Genomic DNA, 18,715 nt, shown 5'->3' on the forward strand with positions numbered 1-18,715 from the left:
TGAGTTGGGTGATAAGAGTGTTCGCATAAAAGCACAATTAGCTGAAAAAATTAAAGGCAATATACACAGAGAAAAATTTGCGTGTTTATCCCTTGGCGGCAATCCATTATATTGGGCATATACCCACTAGCTACATACATCGTCCCATCTTAAGCTGAACGTGCCTTCGTGAGCTACCCTATTAACAAGTTAGATCCATTTTGCCCTTAATCTCAGTAATGATATCATGCCGAAAGCGATGGAAAATTACATCAGGGTGGCTGATGAAATCATAGAGTTTGAAGCTGACTTCAACAACACACCCGACTCCGAGCATACCAAGTATACTCTGGTTATCCAGCAAGATGAGTTAAAGGCAAAGTGGAAAAAAGCAAAAACAGTCCATAAAGAAATATTGGCAGGGGACACTCTAGAAGGAAAAAATATATCAGCTGTTAAAATAAAGCACAAAAGTGCTTACGCAGTCTACTTGCGTTGCATGTCAAACATATCAACGCGACAGGCCACATTCAACAAACCCGACCCTAAGCCCTAAGAACAGCACGAAAGGGATACAAACATCCGCCTACCCCCGTGTGACACTGATGTGTTCAAGGGAGATTACTTATCCTGGCCTACTTTCAGAGACCTCTTTACAGCCATATATATTTTGAATAAGCGACTCACCCCGGTAGAAAGATTGTACCACTTGATACAAAAGACCGAGGGTGAGGCTAAAGAGATAGTGCAAAAGTGTCCGCTCACAAACGAAGGGTTCGGTATAGCGTGGCAATATCTGGTAGACAGATACGAAAACAAACGCATACTAGTGAACACTCAGCTGAAAACGTTGTTCAGCTTAGAGGCGGTTGAAAAGAAATGCCGCACTTCAATTAAAAAGTTGCAGCGAGACATCAACAACTGTATCGCACCCTTAAAGACACATCAAATCGATGTGTCAAATTGGGATGCGATTATAACTTATTTGTGTTCAACGAAATTACCAAAAAGCACTTAAGCCTTATGGGAGCAAACGGTGCAAAATAAAACCGAAATATGGGAAGACATGGATAAATTCCTACAGAACCGTTTCCAGACACTTGAAACAGTCTCTGGCATAACTGAGGATAGCTTGGAACCCAAGAACCCGAAAACCCATAATGGTAGACAATCTACTGAAAACTCGCACAGAAAGCTAGGTGCTTTTCAGACAAGTGTAACCAAAGGTGCGTGCAAGATGTGTAAATCCACTGAGCACAAACTACAACATTGCCAACGGTTCCGCACATTGGCGGTTTCCGATAGAATCACCTTCATTAAAAACAAAAAAGGGTGTATTAACTGCCTATCCTCTGGACATACTGTGTCTAGGTGTTCAAGCTCCTACAATTGCGCCAACTGCCAGCAAAGACACAATACGCTCCTACATATTCAGGCAACGAACACCAACCAAAACGCAAACAACAATAATAACCACCCTGGCCCATCAGCCCAAGCGCAACACAGACGCACCTATTCCAATAACCAAAGCAATGGAAATAACCAAAGCAATGGAACTTACCACTTCAAGGCCTGCTTTACAAACACAAGTAAAGGGGTTTTACTAGGTACGGCCCGCATCAATATATTCTACAACAACACCAACTTCTCCGCGCGGGCACTTATAGATTCGGGGTCAGAATGTACTTTCATAACTGAGAGACTTAAACGTCGCATAAACTTGCCATCTCAGCGGATGTCTGCGCACGTGTCAGGCATCACCAATCAGGTGTCAGCATAAGTAAAGGGGGCGTGTCATATACAACTGCGGTCTCCAATTGATCCGACAATAAATATCGCCACCACCGCGCTTGTGCTGCCGCAACTACCAACATGCAAGGTGGATGCCATGGCCATGCAGGCCTTCCCGAACTTAGTATTAGCTGATAAACGTTTTTTTGTCAATGAGCAAGTCGACCTGATATTAGGAGGCGACATTTATGCACAGGTGATGTTAGGGGGAATAAAGAAAGACGTGTAAGGAACACTGCTAGCCCAAGAGACGGTGGTCGGCTGGATATTGACCGGCCAAACCGAAACAATCTCACCCAGCGAGAAATATGTGTCCTTTGTCAGTAAAGTGCAATTGAACAGAGAGCTATGATCATATTGGGAGACGGAGGAAGTCCCCAAGGACAAGGCGTAGAATCATGATGACAGGTATTGTGAAGAATTGTATAAGAACACAACGATTCGGAATGATGAGGGTAAATATATTGTATCCTTGCCTTTCAAACTGGAGTTTCCAAAATATAAACAATTAGGTCCCTCATTAAAAATTGCGTGTTCACAATTTTTCCGAATGGAAACGGGTTTAGCTAAAGACCCACGATTACAGTCAGAATACAATAGGGTCTTAGCAGAGTATAAAACCTTGGGGCACATGTCCCGGGTACCAACACACATCCCTGCTGAAGACTGTGATACCTATTTTTTACCACATCATGCCGTCAAAAAGGAAGAAAGCACAACAACCAAAGTAAGAGTGGTGTTCAATGCGTCATCTTCAACTGCAAACGGAGTCAGCCTCAACGACATCCTCCATCCGGGGCCAGTTATACAGAATGATTTAACCATTCTCATATTAAGGTGGCGTTTCTTCAAATATGTCTTTAACAGCGACATAGAAAAAATGTACAGACAGATTCTGTTGCACGCTGATCACACTAAGTATCAACGTATTGAATTCCGAACAGAAAGTACGCAGCCCATACAACTATATGAGTTGAAAACGGTTACCTTCGGAGTTAACTGTGCCCCGTACCTTGCAATACGAACACTGCTCCAGTTAGCGGGCGACGTGGAGCCACCCTATAGCATCAGATATACTACGAAATGCAATGTACGTTGACGACGTGTTAGCAGGAGGCCACACTATTACCGACACCATTAAAGCAAGGGATCAAATAACTACAGCCCTGGGGACAGCAGGATTCTCGCTGAGGAAATGGACCGCCAACTCGAACAAATTACTTAAAGGCCTACCAAAGGCTCACCTCCTAAACGAAGATTTCCTAGACTTCGAGGATACCAGTATGGTTAAAGCACTTGGCATTAGGTGGAACGCCCACTCAGATACCTTTTACTTCAAAACGAAACCCATAGAGGAACAGTCTAGCTTTACAAAACGGTAAATTCTGTCGGCCATCGCAAAATTATTTGACCCCTTAGGGCGGCTGGCACCATTCGTGGTTACGGCCAAAATGTTGATGCAAGGCATCTGGTTAGAGGGAACAGGATGGGATGAAACCGTGTCACCAGTTTCGCAGATCGGTGGCAAAGTTTCATTGAAAGTTACCAGCACATAGAAAAAATTAAGATCCCACGCTGGGTACACTTTTCACCAACAGCCACAGTGGGGATCCACGGATTCTGTGATGCGTCAGAAAAAGCATACGCAGCCACCGTTTACCTGCGCGTCAATATTAATGAACAAATATTTGTAAGCCTGCTATTAGCCAAATCAAGAGTCGCGCCCGTAAAAAGTATCTCCTTACCAAGACTAGAACTTTGTGGAGCAGTTCTCCTTGCAGAAATCCTAGAATCTATCAACAAGAACCTTAATTTAAGCAAACATAAAACCTTATTATGGACTGACTCAACTATTGTCTTAGCTTGACTGACGGACTGGCGTCACGTGGAATCAGCGTCAAACCCTGCAGACTTAGCCAGTAGAGGGCTATTAGCGCAAGAGCTAGTAAACAATTCCTTGTGGTGGGAAGGCCCTCTTGGCTGCAGCAAGATGGAAAAGAATGGCCAAACCAGGAAATAAGCTACACCACAACCATGGAAGAAAAAAGGTTACAAGTCCACATAACCTCGGTTAACCGTAAAGACGGAGATATTGTAGACAGGTTTTCCGACTTTTCCCGGGCTTTAAGAGTTGTGTCCTACGTTCTACGGTTCTATAAAAGGACTCATCTCAAAACCTCCTTCAATGAAACATCACTGTCGATTTCGCCCATTGAGATCAAAGCAACGATGTGTCGACTGATCGTCAATGCTCAACGAAACCATTATGCGGAGGAGTACAGAACACTCAAAGAAAAAGGGTCAATCAAGTCAAAGAGCGATTTACAATCCTTGCACCCATTTCTCGATGAGGACGAGACAATCAGAGTCGGAGGGCGGGTCGCGGCGTCCAAGGACCTCTCGTATAACGAACGCCACCCCATAATTCTGCCCTATCATAGTGGACTGTCTCGTCTCATCACACGATTTGTCCATAAAATCTCGTTACATGGGGGGAATCAGCTTATGCTGCGCCTGATCCGAACACAGTACTGGATACCTCGCGTGAAAAACATGATAAGATCAGAAATTCACAAGTGCAAGATATGCGCAGTACATAGGAAACAAGCACAAACACAATTAATGGGCATTCTACCGACCGAGCGAACCACCTATACCCGGGCATTCACTAACACCGGGGTAGATTTTGCTGGCCCCGCTGATATAAAGAATTATCAAGGGCGAGGCTGTGGCGTGTCGAAGGGATATGTCTGCCTCTTTGTGTGTTTCTCCACTAAAGTCATCCACTTGGAAGCGACTACCGATCTGAGCACCCGGTCATTCTTGGCGGCTTTTGCCAGATTCGTCGCGCGACGAGGCTGCCCGAAGAATGTGTATTCTGACAACGGAACTAATTTTGTCGGGGCATCAAGAGCCCTCAGGGCGGAGTTCAAAACCTTCATGGCGGACTCACGCGCCGAGGTAGTAACAACCTATACATACCAAAATCTGAACTGGCATTTTATTCCTGCGTCTGCTCCTCACATGGGGGGATTGTGGGAAGCGGGAGTGAAAAGTTTTAAATTTCACTTCAAAAGGGTAGCATCCAACCTTAAATATACCTTTGAGGAATTCTCTACCCTGCTTTGCAGGATAGAATCCTGCCTCAACTCCCGCCCCTTAACGCCCTATTCAAATCAACCGTCCGACCTAGAACCATTAACACCGGGGCACTTTTTAATAGGGGGACACCTATTAGCACCCCCGGAGCCAGACGCGGACGAAAACCCCGCATCAATTATCAATCGATGGCAGCGACGAAAGGCCCTACACCACACCTTTTGTCGACGATGGAAGACTGAATACCTCGTCGAACTTCAAAAAAGGAATAAATGGTGCCCACCTAAAGCAAACATGAAGCTTGATGATCTAGTTGTTATAAAAGAAGACAACCTGCAACCCAATGAGTGGAGGCTCGGGAGGGTTATCAACCTCCATCCGGGATCGGATGGACGAGTAAGAGTAGTGGATATCATGACGGCAAAGGGAAAGGTCACAAGACCCCTCACTAAACTAGTGCTACTCCCATCCAGTGAAGAGGATCAGGGATCTAGAGAGCCGTGACCGAACCCACGATCCAGGCCCGAAACATGAAACCTACGACCCACCCCCCCCCCCCCCCCTCCTTTCAAAGATATATCTATATATATGCCAGTTGATAACTAGCATGCGGAGAAAAGATACTATACCAAACAGGCACACTACGATCACACACACACACACCCCCCCCCCCCCCCCCTCCTTTTCAAAGATATGTCTATCTGTTGTGCTGCATGCTAGTTATCAACTGGCATGCAGATAAAAGATAATACTTTATATCAAAAAACAGATCCAATTTAATGTGGATATATAATATTTATTTATACTTACATAATGCATTTTTAATGGGAAATTTGCAAACATATTACTGGCACTCGCATGTTCACTGTCGGCGGCAAGTACTAGTGATACCCAAATACCCTCAAATACGCATTCCTCCAGTTTCGGCAACAACAACGAAATCTTATTCTGGACTGATCACTATACCATTTGCAAAAAATAATTCGTCCAGTAAGACTTTGCTAACGTTGTAATATACCTGGGCAGAGTCTTATATGTAAAAAAAAAATGTAAGGCGCGATAACCTCCGAAGAGATCTAAGGCCGAGCTTCTCTTCCAATTTGCGTCGTGCTCCTCTTTATTTTTCCCTACAAATTGGCCGGACGGGACCTACATGTTTTATTCCGACTCCGAACGGCATCTGCAAGGCAGATGAGTTTTCACTGAGAGCTTTTCATGGCAGAAATACAATCGGAGCGCTTGCCAGACACTGCCGAGGGGCGACCCCGCTTAGAAAAATTGTCTTCTAATTGAAAAATCTTATTTCTAAAATTTTGATGTTGCTTTGCCCGGGAGTTGAACCCAGGGCATACGGTGTGATAGGCGGAGTACGCTACCATCACACCACGGTGGCTTATATATATATATGTGGTTCACTCAAAAATTTGTATGCTCGGATACTGTTGCGTTGTTGTGGCCGCTGTTATTGGTAGCGGCTGCGGCAGGCAGACAACTGAAAAGTGCCACAAGAAAAAATGCAAATTTGTATTATCTAAAACACGTTGAATATCTACACATTATAGTATGCAAACTTCTATTTCTAGCTGCTGCTTAGCACAATTGCACCCAGTTGATAATAAAATTTGATTGCTGATTGCACCTTGCCACATAAGATCCGGTTTTTAAATTTTTCTTTCACTAAAGGTCGAGCCGGACTAATTTGAATTGAGTGATGAAGGAATGCTGTTTTTACATAGAAGTTATTCATTTTCACTCCCCCAAAACTAAAATTTTTTTAATTTAATTATTCTAACTTTGGAGATCGCTAAATAATTCAAATTTTCTGTATCAAGATTTTCGAATCACCCTTATACATTTTTATACTCAGTAGAGCAGAGCTCACAGAGTATATTAAGTTTGATTGGATAACGGTTGGTTGTACAGGTATAAAGGAATTGAGATAGATATAGACTTCCATATATCAAAATAATCAGGATCGAAAAAAAATTTGATTGAGCCATGTCCATCCGTCCGTCCGTTAACACGATAACTTGAGTAAATTTTGAGGTATCTTGATGAAATTTGGTACGTAGGTTCCTGAGTACTCATCTCAGATCGCTATTTAAAATGAACGATATCGGACTATAACCACGCCCACTTTTTCGATATCGAAAATTTCGAAAAACCGAAAAAGTGCGATAATTCATTACAAAAGACAGATAAAGCGATGAAACTTGGTAGGTGGGTTGAACTTATGAGGCAGAATAGAAAATTAGTAAAATTTTGGACAACGGGCGTGGCACCGCCCACTTTTAAAAGAAGGTAATTTAAAACTTTTGCAAGCTGTAATTTGGCAGTCGTTGAAGATATCATGATGAAATTTTGCAGGAACGTTACTCCTATTACTATATGTACGCTTAATAAAAATTAGCAAAATCGGAGAAGGACCACGCCCACTTTAAAAAAAAATTTTTTTAAGGTAAAATTTTAACAAAAAATTTAATATCTTTACAGTATATTAGTAAATTATGCCACCATTCAACTCCAGTAAGGATATGGTGCAACAAAATACAAAAATAAAAGAAAATTTCAAAATGGGCGTGGCTCCGCCCTTTTTCATTTAATTTGTCTAGGATACTTTTAATGCCATAAGTCGAACAAAAATTTACCAATCCTTTTGAAATTTGGTAGGGGCATAGATTTGATGACATTAACTGTTTTCTGTGAAAATGGGCGAAATCGGTTGAAGCCACGCCCAGTTTTTATACACATTCGTCCGTCTGTCCTTCCGCTCGGCCGTTAACACGCTAACTTGAGCAAAAATCGACATATCTTTACTGAACTTAGTTCACGTACATACCTGAACTCACTTTATCTTGGTATAAAAAATGAATGAAATCCGACTATGACCACGCCCACTTTTTCGATATCGAAAATTACGAAAAATGAAAAAAAATGCCATAGTTCTATACCAAATACGAAAAAAGGGATGAAACATTGTAATTGGATTGGTTTATTGACGCAAAATATAACTTTAGAAAAAACTTTGTAAAATGGTTGTGACACCTACCATATTAAGTAGAAGAAAATGAAAAAGTTCTGCAGTGCGAAATAAAAAACCCTTGAAATCTGTGAGCGCGGCTTCGTTTTGAAAACCTTTTCTGACAGAAATATTCATAGGTGTGTCCTAAATCAGAAAGGCTAGGTAGTTAGCTTCATGACCACCATAGGGTTAAAGTCGCAAAACGGAGTTCAGTGGCAACACCTGTGGCAAACGGTCTAATTGCGAGCATGATGGGTTTGAGAAAATGAAGAGATAAAGACGAGAGCACGATGGATTTCCGCAAATTGATCTCGTTCTTTTTCTGGGAGAAGATTTCAAAGTGAGCGGTTGTGCGTCGATACTGTATCGGGCTTAGTTTTTTGAAGCGGTGCATGGTCACCAACAATAAAAAAGTGCGGTTCAAGTTTCTATCCGCATTTATAACCGCGATCATTAAAATATAATGATATATATAATAAAAAGAATAATCCACCCTGCGGCCTAAGGCGAGTGGAGACATCGGATCCGGATGATTTTGGGGACCAACGGCAGAAGGATCAGCAAATCCTGACTTTACCACATCAGCACAGGCAGCTAAAGCCATGTGGCTACGTGAAAAAAAAAATTTTGTTTTTGTTAAATATACATAAATAGGGAAAAATTAATTTGAAACCCTAGCTACGTAAAGCTAAAATTTAAAAAGAAGACAAATTTTAATTGAGTGAAAATTTTGCATGGATTTGATCGATGAAAAGTGTTGAAATCACCACCTAGTCGATTTTTACAGATTACGTATAATGTAAAACAATCTAAAACCATGAAAACGATAGAATTTGTGTGATGTAAATGCATATACAATAGGATACACCTACTGCACGGTGTTGCATTAAGAGTGTGATAAAAGTTGAAAGTGCAAAAATTTAATTTTTGATATCAAAAAAAAAAAAAAAAAAAAAAAATGTTTTTGAGCAGCAGGTCATATTGCATTTATAATTTCTTTATGTGCTCATAAAATTTTTTTTTCAGTCATATGTAGAGAAATGCACGAAAAATGTACGCAACATTCTAGAATTTGATTTTTTTTTATAATCTGCTGTGTTGTAGTTATAAATAATATAAATAATTGCGAACCCTTGTAGAGTAAAAATTTGTTTTAAAAAAAGAAGAAAAAAAGAAAAGAAAAAAAGGAAAGATTCTAAACTTTAGATTCGAGCATTGTAGGGTTAAAAATATGGTAAATGGTCTTACATATGATAGGCAATAAGAATTTTTTTTGTGACAAAGAGAATAGTTCGGAAGAAAATTTCTAATAAGAATTATATTCATCAGAGAGAGAGAAAAAGAAATCATTTTAATTTTTTTAGCAAACCAACACACCTCAACAGGCGCCTGCTGACCACATTGGAGCTCATCAGTTCTCTTAAAATTAAACTCTCTTATATCTTTTGTAACATGTATATCATCAATTGTTCACGCGTGCAGAGCGAGAGAAAGCAACATGGAAAACGCAAACAAAAATAGTTGTGCATAAATCAGGCATCGGCATTTAGTAGCACAATTGTGCACACTCAATTCACACATATTCTTATTCTCTTTAGTTTAGTAGTCACTGAGCATTTGGCGCAGCAACAACGATTGTGTGCGTCGTTCGCAATGTTGACGAATGTTATTAGCAAGCAAAGATCGTTTGTTAATTTTTTTCAATGCGCACAAGCGAAAAATATTTAATGTTGACCAACCCTTTTGCGCAAATACAATGTATTTAATTGTATAAACCTTTTGCTTCCCATTTTGTGCATTAAAAATATAATAACAAACGATCTTGCATTGTTGCTTGCTAATAAGCAATGATGACATGATATGAAACTTCTCGCTCTCTGAGAGCGCGTGAAAATGTGCATTTTTTATAACATTGATCATAGATGCCATCATCCTCAAAATCAAATTTGGGCATTTCGGAATAACTTTGGGGTATTTTACATGGTAAAGGTTTAATTTATGATTTTCACCGAAAACTTACTCAAGATTGTCAAATGGGATATCAAAAAACTCGAATTTTTTCAGGATCACAAATACAAAAAAAAGCTTATTTTACCCGTTAAAAATTTTTCCGTTACAACACGTGAAATTTAATTTTTTGATAGCTAAGATAAAATGTACTTATCTCTTTTCGTGCGTTAATATAACAGCTCATTTAATTTTGTTATTTCTTGTACCTTTTTTACAAATTTTTGATCCGCTTATGTAGTTGAATACACTTGAAATGAAAAATAATGAAAACGCACCGATTTCCTTGGAATTTTTTTTGCGCGGTTTACGCAACTCTGATCTTCAAGACCCATTCTTGGAAACGAATGAAGTTTGTTTACAATCGAATGAACCAATGTTTACAATTGAATGAACTTTAAGACCCATTCCTGGAAACGAATTGAGAGAGAATGAATGTTTCGTATCATGTCATCATTGCTAATAAGCGAATGAACTAAGCAAACCGATGCATCAAGTGATGTGCGCGACTATCGCGCTCTCACTAACCATCTGCATTTCCAAAATGCCGATGCCTGGCATAAATATATGCTTTGACCACGTTGCTCCCTCCCCCTTTACCTGAACGTGTTATTTTGCAATTTTTTTTGCGTTGCCACAGTGACATATCATTTTTTTTTCTCTCAACATTGATTTTTTTTTTACAAATTCTAATTAGAAATGGTAAAATAGACAAATGATAATTTTCCTCTGGCGTTTCTTTGAATGTAGAAAATGTGAGGACTAAGAACTGCTTTAGTATATAGATGTGCAGAATTGGGCAAAGTTAAATTAAGTTCAATAAAAAGCTGTAAAAGTTAATAAACTTTCTCATGTTTGATATTTGTCAATAATAGATATGGTTTTTGGAAATTTAGTTGTGCGGACAAAAGAACTATTTTGTTGTTGTTGGAGTAGTAATAATGATCAAAATAAACGCTTAAGTGCTTAGAGTGGAATAGATCCTGAATTAATTTTCACAACCATTTTTTTTCTTCTTTTTTACTATCTACATCAGTAGTATAGCAGCTTTTTCTGTTTCGAACTAAGAACATTTCAGTCAATATCTGTCTAAATAGGAATTATCTTTTAGGAATTAATTGATTCATAATTTATAATGAATTTATCCCTGTAAAATATTATTACTATACATTTTTCGGATGAATATCCTTATTCATATTTCATAGGAATAATATCAATTTTAATATTTGTAAACTTTAATGATTAATATTTGGTAAGATACTATAAAGCTACATAAATATTAAGATATGCATATAATTGGCGAATAAATATGTAATCAATTTGTGAATTTAAAATGAATCGGTGCTAATTTTTTTATTTTAAAGGAATGTGAGGTGATCTAGTTCTTCCTTAGGTATGGTTGGGTTGAGGGATTAACGTCAAAAAAAATATTTCTCATGGTTGGGTAGGAGAGAGAAAGGAAGCGGCTTTATTGCTTCCCAGGTTCGATCGACTGCATCTCCGGTTTATTCCGTTTCCGGTTGTCTGTCTTATCTTTAGGGATTTTCGGGGTTAAAGTGTTTAGATTTTTTTTTGCCTGGTTCTATTCAAATATGTGCATGAATTTCTTTTGTGTGCTAAGTTGGCCCCTGTATACATGTGACAAGCAAGGACCACCCCAACCCGGCGAGCTCAGACCTGGTTTTAACTAGCATGCACGCTTCGTCACGTACAGGACCTCGTCAGAGGTAGCTTAGCTGGTTAACACCATCACAAATCTTGGCAGGTATTACATATATAAATAAATTAGCGGTATCCAACAGATGATGTTCTGGGTCACCCTGGTCCACATTTTGGTCGATATCTGGAAAACGCCTTCACATATACAACTACTACCACTCCCTTTTAAAACTCTCATTAATACCTTTAATTTGATACCAATATCGTACAAACACATTCTAGAGTCACCCCTGGTCCACCTTTATGGCGATATTTCGCAACGGCTTCCACCTATAGAACTAAGGCACACTCCCTTTTAAGATAATCATTAATACCTTTCGTTTGATACCCATATTGTACAAACGCATTCTAGAGTCACCCCTGGTCCACCTTTATGGCGATATCTCGAAAAGGCGTCCACCTATAGAACTAACGCCCACCCCCTTTTAAAATACTCATTAACACCTTTCTTTTGATACCCATATCGTGCAAAAAAATTCTAGAAGCAACCCTGATCAACCTTTATGGCGATATCCCTAAATGGCGTCCACCTATAGAACTATGGTCCACTCCCTCATAAAATACTCTTTAGTGCCTTTCATTTGATAGACATGTCATACAAACACATTCCAGGGTTTCCCTCGGTTCATTTTCCTACATGGTTATTTTCCCTTCACCATAGCTCTCAACTGAGTATGTAATGTTCGGTTACACCCGAAGTTAACCTTCCTTACTTGTTTGTTATACGATAAGCGTATTTTTTGCTCAGTGCACAATAGATTTCCCTTAAGCACACTGCAGCAAATTTGGTATGCATGTGTCACTTTGTAATGCTTGTTGTAATGCTTTATAGTATTCTTCTAAACCAGCCCATGTATTCTTTTCAATAAAGCCTTTAACAACACCCCATATTGATTTTTTATATTTGACTTGAGCGTGCACTGACAGCATTGTATGATCATCAACAGTTCTTACAAGGCAATAGTGCATTAAGACATTAAAACTATCGGCATATGGAATGCCGGCATTAACACTAGTTACATCTATGGAATACAATTCACCCGGTTTACTACATTCACGTATCTCTTGGTTTTCAGTAACCTTAGACACTTTGGGTCCCACGGAAGCCAATAATTGCACAGTTAAATTAATAGTACATGTCTCTTTGTCTTCATTATTGGTTAACCAATCGTTGAAGCCATATTTTCAGTTTTACGCGCTGCATGAAATTCCAAAAAGAATTGTGATTTTGAAAAAAGCATGCTAAATAGCGGATCGACATTAATTGGAAGTATTGTGTGTACTAATTGACGACCTTCATGTGTTTATGACCATTCAGCTGTTGCAATAAATGGAACTTTATTATCTTCTGAATCACTAGAACCAGAAGCATCTGTTGGTAAATTTGTTTGATTAGTGCTTGCTGCTTCATCACGTTCACGTGTAGTTTTTGGCATTTTACGCTTTGCATCGTGCGCAAATATGGCTCTGAGTGTTGAACCTTTTGTCTCTCTACTAGCGCCGCTACCACCACCGCTACCACTTTCATTCCATTTAATTACTTATGCATACTTATTTTCATGTTTATATAAATATCTTTTTCGTCTATCTACCTTGTCAGCTTATATCAGTAGACACATTTCAAAAAATGTATTCATAAATCAACTACCACGCTAAGCGAGTAGCGTGATCCGTTTTCGTTTGGACATTTTGATATAACCCAAAAATTGCAATTCCGATACCGCGCGTGTAAAACGAGCTTGAATTTGTGGATCCACTTGCTCTTGCTCATTATCTATGTCATCCACAACTGAACGCTTACCTTGCACATTTATATAGGTTTCTGGTAAAAAAAATATATATAATAAACTATTTCTAGAACAAAGCAGACGTATGCTAAAATTTGCTGTAGCAGTTTCTACGAATAAAACCCATTGCAAGGAGTTTTCGATAAACGTAACAAGATGGATCCGACGGTTTCGGTGTCCAAGGGCTGCTTTGTCTTCAAAGGCACTGCTGGGGGTACTGGGAAAAGCAGTGGCAGTGTTAAACGAAAACATACGTCCGATAATGCCAGCACCATCAGAAAACAAGTAACGGGCGAGCCATTTTATGCAACATATGCGGATACCTGGCATAAGCTGGAAACGCACATCGACAAGCTTCAATCACAAAGTTATGCCAAAACTCTAGAGGATGTGGTCAGCTATGTAAAAAAGGAATGTAGCAGCGATGGTGGCATGGATACATATGATATGGAGGAAATTGTGCCTGCTGCCGCGCTTTTAACTGGTGTGAATCAACCTGATCACTTGGAGCAATTTGCTACACTTACACAACGATTTTTACAAACAATGTGTGCTTCTGTCTGTATGCTGCAATCTCGTGATTGTGCCACTTTGAAATCTGCTATTGAAACGATGGTTTATAATTTTATAGAATCATCTGAACAACGTTCAATTCAAACAGAGTTGATGGACGATACAGAACACGAACACTGCGAGCGTAAACGAATGCGTCGTAGCCAATGTAACATGCGACAGCTTCTAAATTGGTATCGTAAAAAATATGGCAAACGACAAGGACATGTTGAAAGTGAAGTCGATGATATAGATGATTCTGATTCTGATAAAGATGATGTTATGGCCAATGCTAACCAAACTGAAAAAAGTACATTGGAAGAGTCACATGCTTTAATTGTTATATTACCGGCTTCTGAATGTTGCAATACGATTGTACTGCAAGATTTTATACTCATGTTGAGCGCCTATTATACACACCTGCCATTTGTATTAATATTTGGTGTGGCAACTGCCGTATCAGCTATACATAATCTGCAGCCCTTATTTTATTACTGCGTACTCCTACTATATCTTCATCCGGCTTCTTAGAGCTTAAAGTTAATTCTTTTGCATTCATACTGCTTTTAGTTATTATACGTTCACTCCTCGTTTTTTCTCATCAATGACAGGAAATTAATTGAAGGGTAACACAATCCACTTTTACAATAACACAATGTACACTACAAAAATTCATATGGTGTTGCCAGATGTTAAGGCGGCGCAAAATCGGGAAAAACGCAATGACATTCTTATTTTTACCTTTTCTCTTTTCTTCTTCTTTTTTTTGGGCGTGTTTTACGGATTTGAACAAAGGTTATTAAAATGTTCCCAAAAGATGACTTAACCCTTTTTATGGCGAAAAAGGGGAATTTATAACCTGAAAGAAATGATTTTCTCCAAAATATCCTATTACCACTCAGATCAAATACACCTGATTTCTTATAGTGGGGTTAATGTACAATTCATTTATCACACTTCACAATATTTTTTGGTTACACTATACAAATGTAAACTTAGGGGCGGAAATGAATAGTTAGATGTAGCGGCGTATATGGGCGGAACGCCTCAACCGATGCAGGCTCCGTAGCTCCATTCCTCCATCCAACTCGTGGTGCTGGCTTCACAATCTATAGAAAACAAATGGAATATAAGGGAATTTCAATCAATGGTTATCTCAGATTAAGGAATAAATAAAACTTACCTCTGTTTTCTTTGGCACGTTCGGCATCCTCGATTGCTGCTTTAAAATGATTAATTAGCCACACAACCAAATACGTTCCACAAAAGTTATCCCCATGCGCCATCTGTCGGCAAAATACTGACAACCGGCCAAAAGCTTACCGCGTGGCTACACTTAAAGCCAAATCTGTCAGATCGCAGACGAAGCGCACCGTCATAGAGAAGTAATTGCCATTTTAAACAAATCGCGTGGACATAAAGATAATTTACATAAAAACCACGTTGTATATCGAATTTGTGTTTAAAAAAAAAAAAAAAAAATCAAGGCTCTTGTGCAGCTAACTGCCTAAGTAATTGTAGCTTGTTGCCAACCTTTTGTGAATATCTTCTCGACACCCAACTCCCCTCAAGCATGATGAAATCCCCTCAAATTATAAACCCTGACCAATGACAATTACCCCTTTTCAGGTCCAGTATGACCTGGTATACGACTCTACGCAGGAGGGCGGAACGCATGGCCCAGCGGTACCCGAAACCATGCCACCTGTGCGACAAGCGACACCCGATCCGGTTATGCCCGGTCTACCGAGCCAAATCGCCCGAGGAAAGGCAAAGGGAAGCCGCATTAGGACGGTACTGCGGCAACTGCCTATCAGTAGCACACCGCACCGCCGACTGCACGAGAAAAGGACGTTGTCACCAGTGCCAAGGGGACCATCACACCACGTTGCACCAGAGCTTCGACAATCCGGAGCCCCAGGAAGTTGATACCAGGCCATGGAGCGTTCAGATGGATAGCGAAGACGAACACATTCTGTCTCTTCAAGGATCAGAAATAGGAACTGACAGCGGGCCACGCGAGCTAGAAGAAGGAGAGTTGGACGAAGCCGGAGCGGAATCACGGCCTTTCCGCCCGGCCACCAGTAGGAAGGTGGGACCAAGGAAGTTCCGGCCCCCGCTCGCACACGAACGTCGCAAAGATGGAGCGGAATCACGGACTTTCCGTCCATCAACTACACACCAGCGTCATCAAAGAGCGAGGAAGCGGGGCTCAGATCGTCACAAGGGAATAGCGGAATCACGGACTTTCCGCAGCCCGAACCGGCGTCAAAACACACGAGGAGCGGAATCCCGGACTTTCCGCCCCCGTCAAGGATATGAGTTGGAGAGAATAGGTTCGCAGGGCCAGCTGGAACGACCCTCTCGACGACTGCCAGCTGCCTTCAGAACGGGGCAAATCACGCGGGAGATCGTAGCACTTCGGCCCTTTATATCAATATCGCCAACTGCCGTGATCAAAATCGAGGCGCGAGGGCGGTTGCACCTGATACGCGCACTCATCGACGCGTGCGCCACAACTTCGATAATTTCACGCGACCTGGCTCGACAGTTACACCTCGACGAGGAAAACTACGGATCACAACGAGGGTGCCTTTTGCGAATAAGGGGTAAACATGGGCAGAACCGTAGGCTCACGATTCACGCTACGATCGTTCCCAACTACGCCCGTGTGAGTCCAAGCGCGAATGTCGACCCCTCGGTCGCAACACCGTATACCCGTATGCAGCTCGCCGATCCAACATTTTTTGTGTCAAGTCCGGTTCGACTCGTGTTGGGAACCGATATATATCCGGAGCTGATACTGCCGGGCACATTGCCATCTACGTTTGGCCCTTTTTTAGCGCAGAACAGTATATTTGGCTGGCTCTTGTCTGGGGCATGCCGCTCCTAAATCTTCCTGAACCCTCGAACTAACTTCACGTGCCATTCGTGTGAGAAGAGGTGCAAAAAATTGAACTCAACCACGTACTATTTCCTAACGTTTATTCTTTCTTTACTACAGCTCCACGATTCACGGATGGAACCAAAATACCAATGACTGTGTCAAGCAAAAAAACCGCCATGCTGATGCCCTTATTTGTATGACACTCATGAATTTGGTTCATTTATATATTAGTTAGTATTAAGTTGATCAGGGAAGATGGCCGCAGGAATCTACCGATATTGCCTCTAGCAAGGGGGGCCGGCATGTTTAGGCCATCAAGCTAAACCCAAGAATGAGCACGGCCAATAGTGACCCAGCCTAATGTAACCTATCTGTGTTTGCGTCTATCTACCTTCGCGCACTAACACCAACGGCTACATATGTCCGTGCAGGCGTATGTGTATGTGTTGGTGCGCGACTTTCCAATTTAACTTACTTTCGTTCAATCACCCCTCAAAACCGCTTTTCGACGGAATTGAGGGGTGAACGCGTTTTATAAGAAAGAAACTCTTTCACTTCTTTTTTGGAAACCTCCGTGACAACTGCAGCCATCAGCCCTGTTATAGGTAAGATTTTCTTTTCGTTTGCATAACTTAAGCTGTATATAATTAATTAAATTGTGAATTAGCTTTTGAATTACATATTGTGAGTTAGCTTTGAAGTGAAAATTATTAAATTGTTAAATTCTTGAATTTAATCTGCTGTGTGTTCTTTTCCGTTTTTTTTTTCTCTTTTTTTCAACGAGCGCAAAAAACCCCTTGGGAACTTACCACAGAGCTATCGAAGCCCCAAGAGGTTTTTTCACACTTCGTTAATCATATTACTAAACCACTTGCCCATTAAGATACATCTCATTAGTCATAGGTACTACGTTCACTCAGTTATACGCTCGTTCGCCGTGAATGACTACCAATGTAATCTATAAGTACAATGTACATCTCATCATTCACAAGTACTAAAACGCAAACCTGATCATATAGCAGGTCCAACGAAGTTTCCAAAAATTTCAAAATGAAGCGTAGGAACTACCCACCCTTACAATTATCCATAATTTTCCACGGCGAGGGACCTTGTTGCAACTGAACTACCAGCCCGAAGTAGTTCAGGTATATGCAACATTCGACTTTATTCTCAACATTATTTGCTACATTTATCCAACTCTAATAAACTCGCTATTGGAATATCCACCATATTTCTCTTCCTGTTATTCATGCTTTTTAATCAACAGTTATACATCCTTCTTTTAAACAACGTGCACAATTTACGGATGTAACCAACCTTTTCTTTGACGTTCCGCAGAAACGTCTTTGAATAACTTGTATGCAGATTAGCACGTACTTGGGCAGCTTACTCCATATGAGAAGTACATGAGTAAACTTTCTTGCCCACCTCCCACCAAAGAAGACAGTATTACTCCGAAGAGAACACTGTCAACTCCAACGAAGAAGCGAACTTCCTCAGAGGCGATCCTACGCATTCTAGGTTACCTTCCCAGAAATACGATCTGAAACCACAGCCCCCGCGATGCTCCCACAAGGGGGCCATCCCAGGACAGGAAGGTGAGACCTGAAAATTCAGATCACTCGGCTTTATTTCCTGCTCCCGCGGTGACAGTTTTTATAAAGACCATGCTTGGGGTCCCACAGGGTGATACCAGCGTTCTCCCTGCTCCCTTTCGAGTAAAGCCACTCAGGATTGGTTAGCCTTATCGTCACTAATAAGATGACGTACATTTGTTACGGTTAGGGTGCACTGATAGGTTTGGAGTGTGAAGATCCGAAGATCAAACACAAACCAATTTAACCACCAGTACAATCCCTTTCGTCACTAATA

At 40.7% G+C, this 18,715-nt stretch overlaps 2 protein-coding genes across 8 annotated transcripts in view; both read left to right on the top strand.

The window, feature by feature from the left end:
- The window catches only part of LOC137239477 (ADAMTS-like protein 3), a 1,132,820-nt gene that overhangs the window by 405,859 nt on the left and 708,246 nt on the right, over nucleotides 1-18,715 (top strand). The gene's annotated exons all lie outside the window — the stretch shown is intronic.
- LOC137239476 (origin recognition complex subunit 3-like) lies at nucleotides 12,122-17,573 on the top strand. Its single transcript, XM_067764810.1, has 2 exons — nucleotides 12,122-16,899; nucleotides 16,961-17,573. The coding sequence occupies exon 1, from the start codon at nucleotides 13,561-13,563 to the stop codon at nucleotides 14,485-14,487; it is 927 nt and encodes a 308-aa protein (XP_067620911.1). The 5' UTR covers nucleotides 12,122-13,560; the 3' UTR covers nucleotides 14,488-16,899; nucleotides 16,961-17,573.

The sequence above is a fragment of the Eurosta solidaginis genome, chromosome 2 (genome assembly GCF_040869045.1).
Source record: "Eurosta solidaginis isolate ZX-2024a chromosome 2, ASM4086904v1, whole genome shotgun sequence".
Taxonomy (NCBI): domain Eukaryota; kingdom Metazoa; phylum Arthropoda; class Insecta; order Diptera; family Tephritidae; genus Eurosta; species Eurosta solidaginis.

What these genes read in the sequence shown, in the direction of transcription:
- LOC137239476 (XM_067764810.1), top strand. Translation starts at nt 13,561, where the DNA reads ATGGATCCGACGGTTTCGGTGTCCAAGGGCTGCTTTGTCTTCAAAGGC.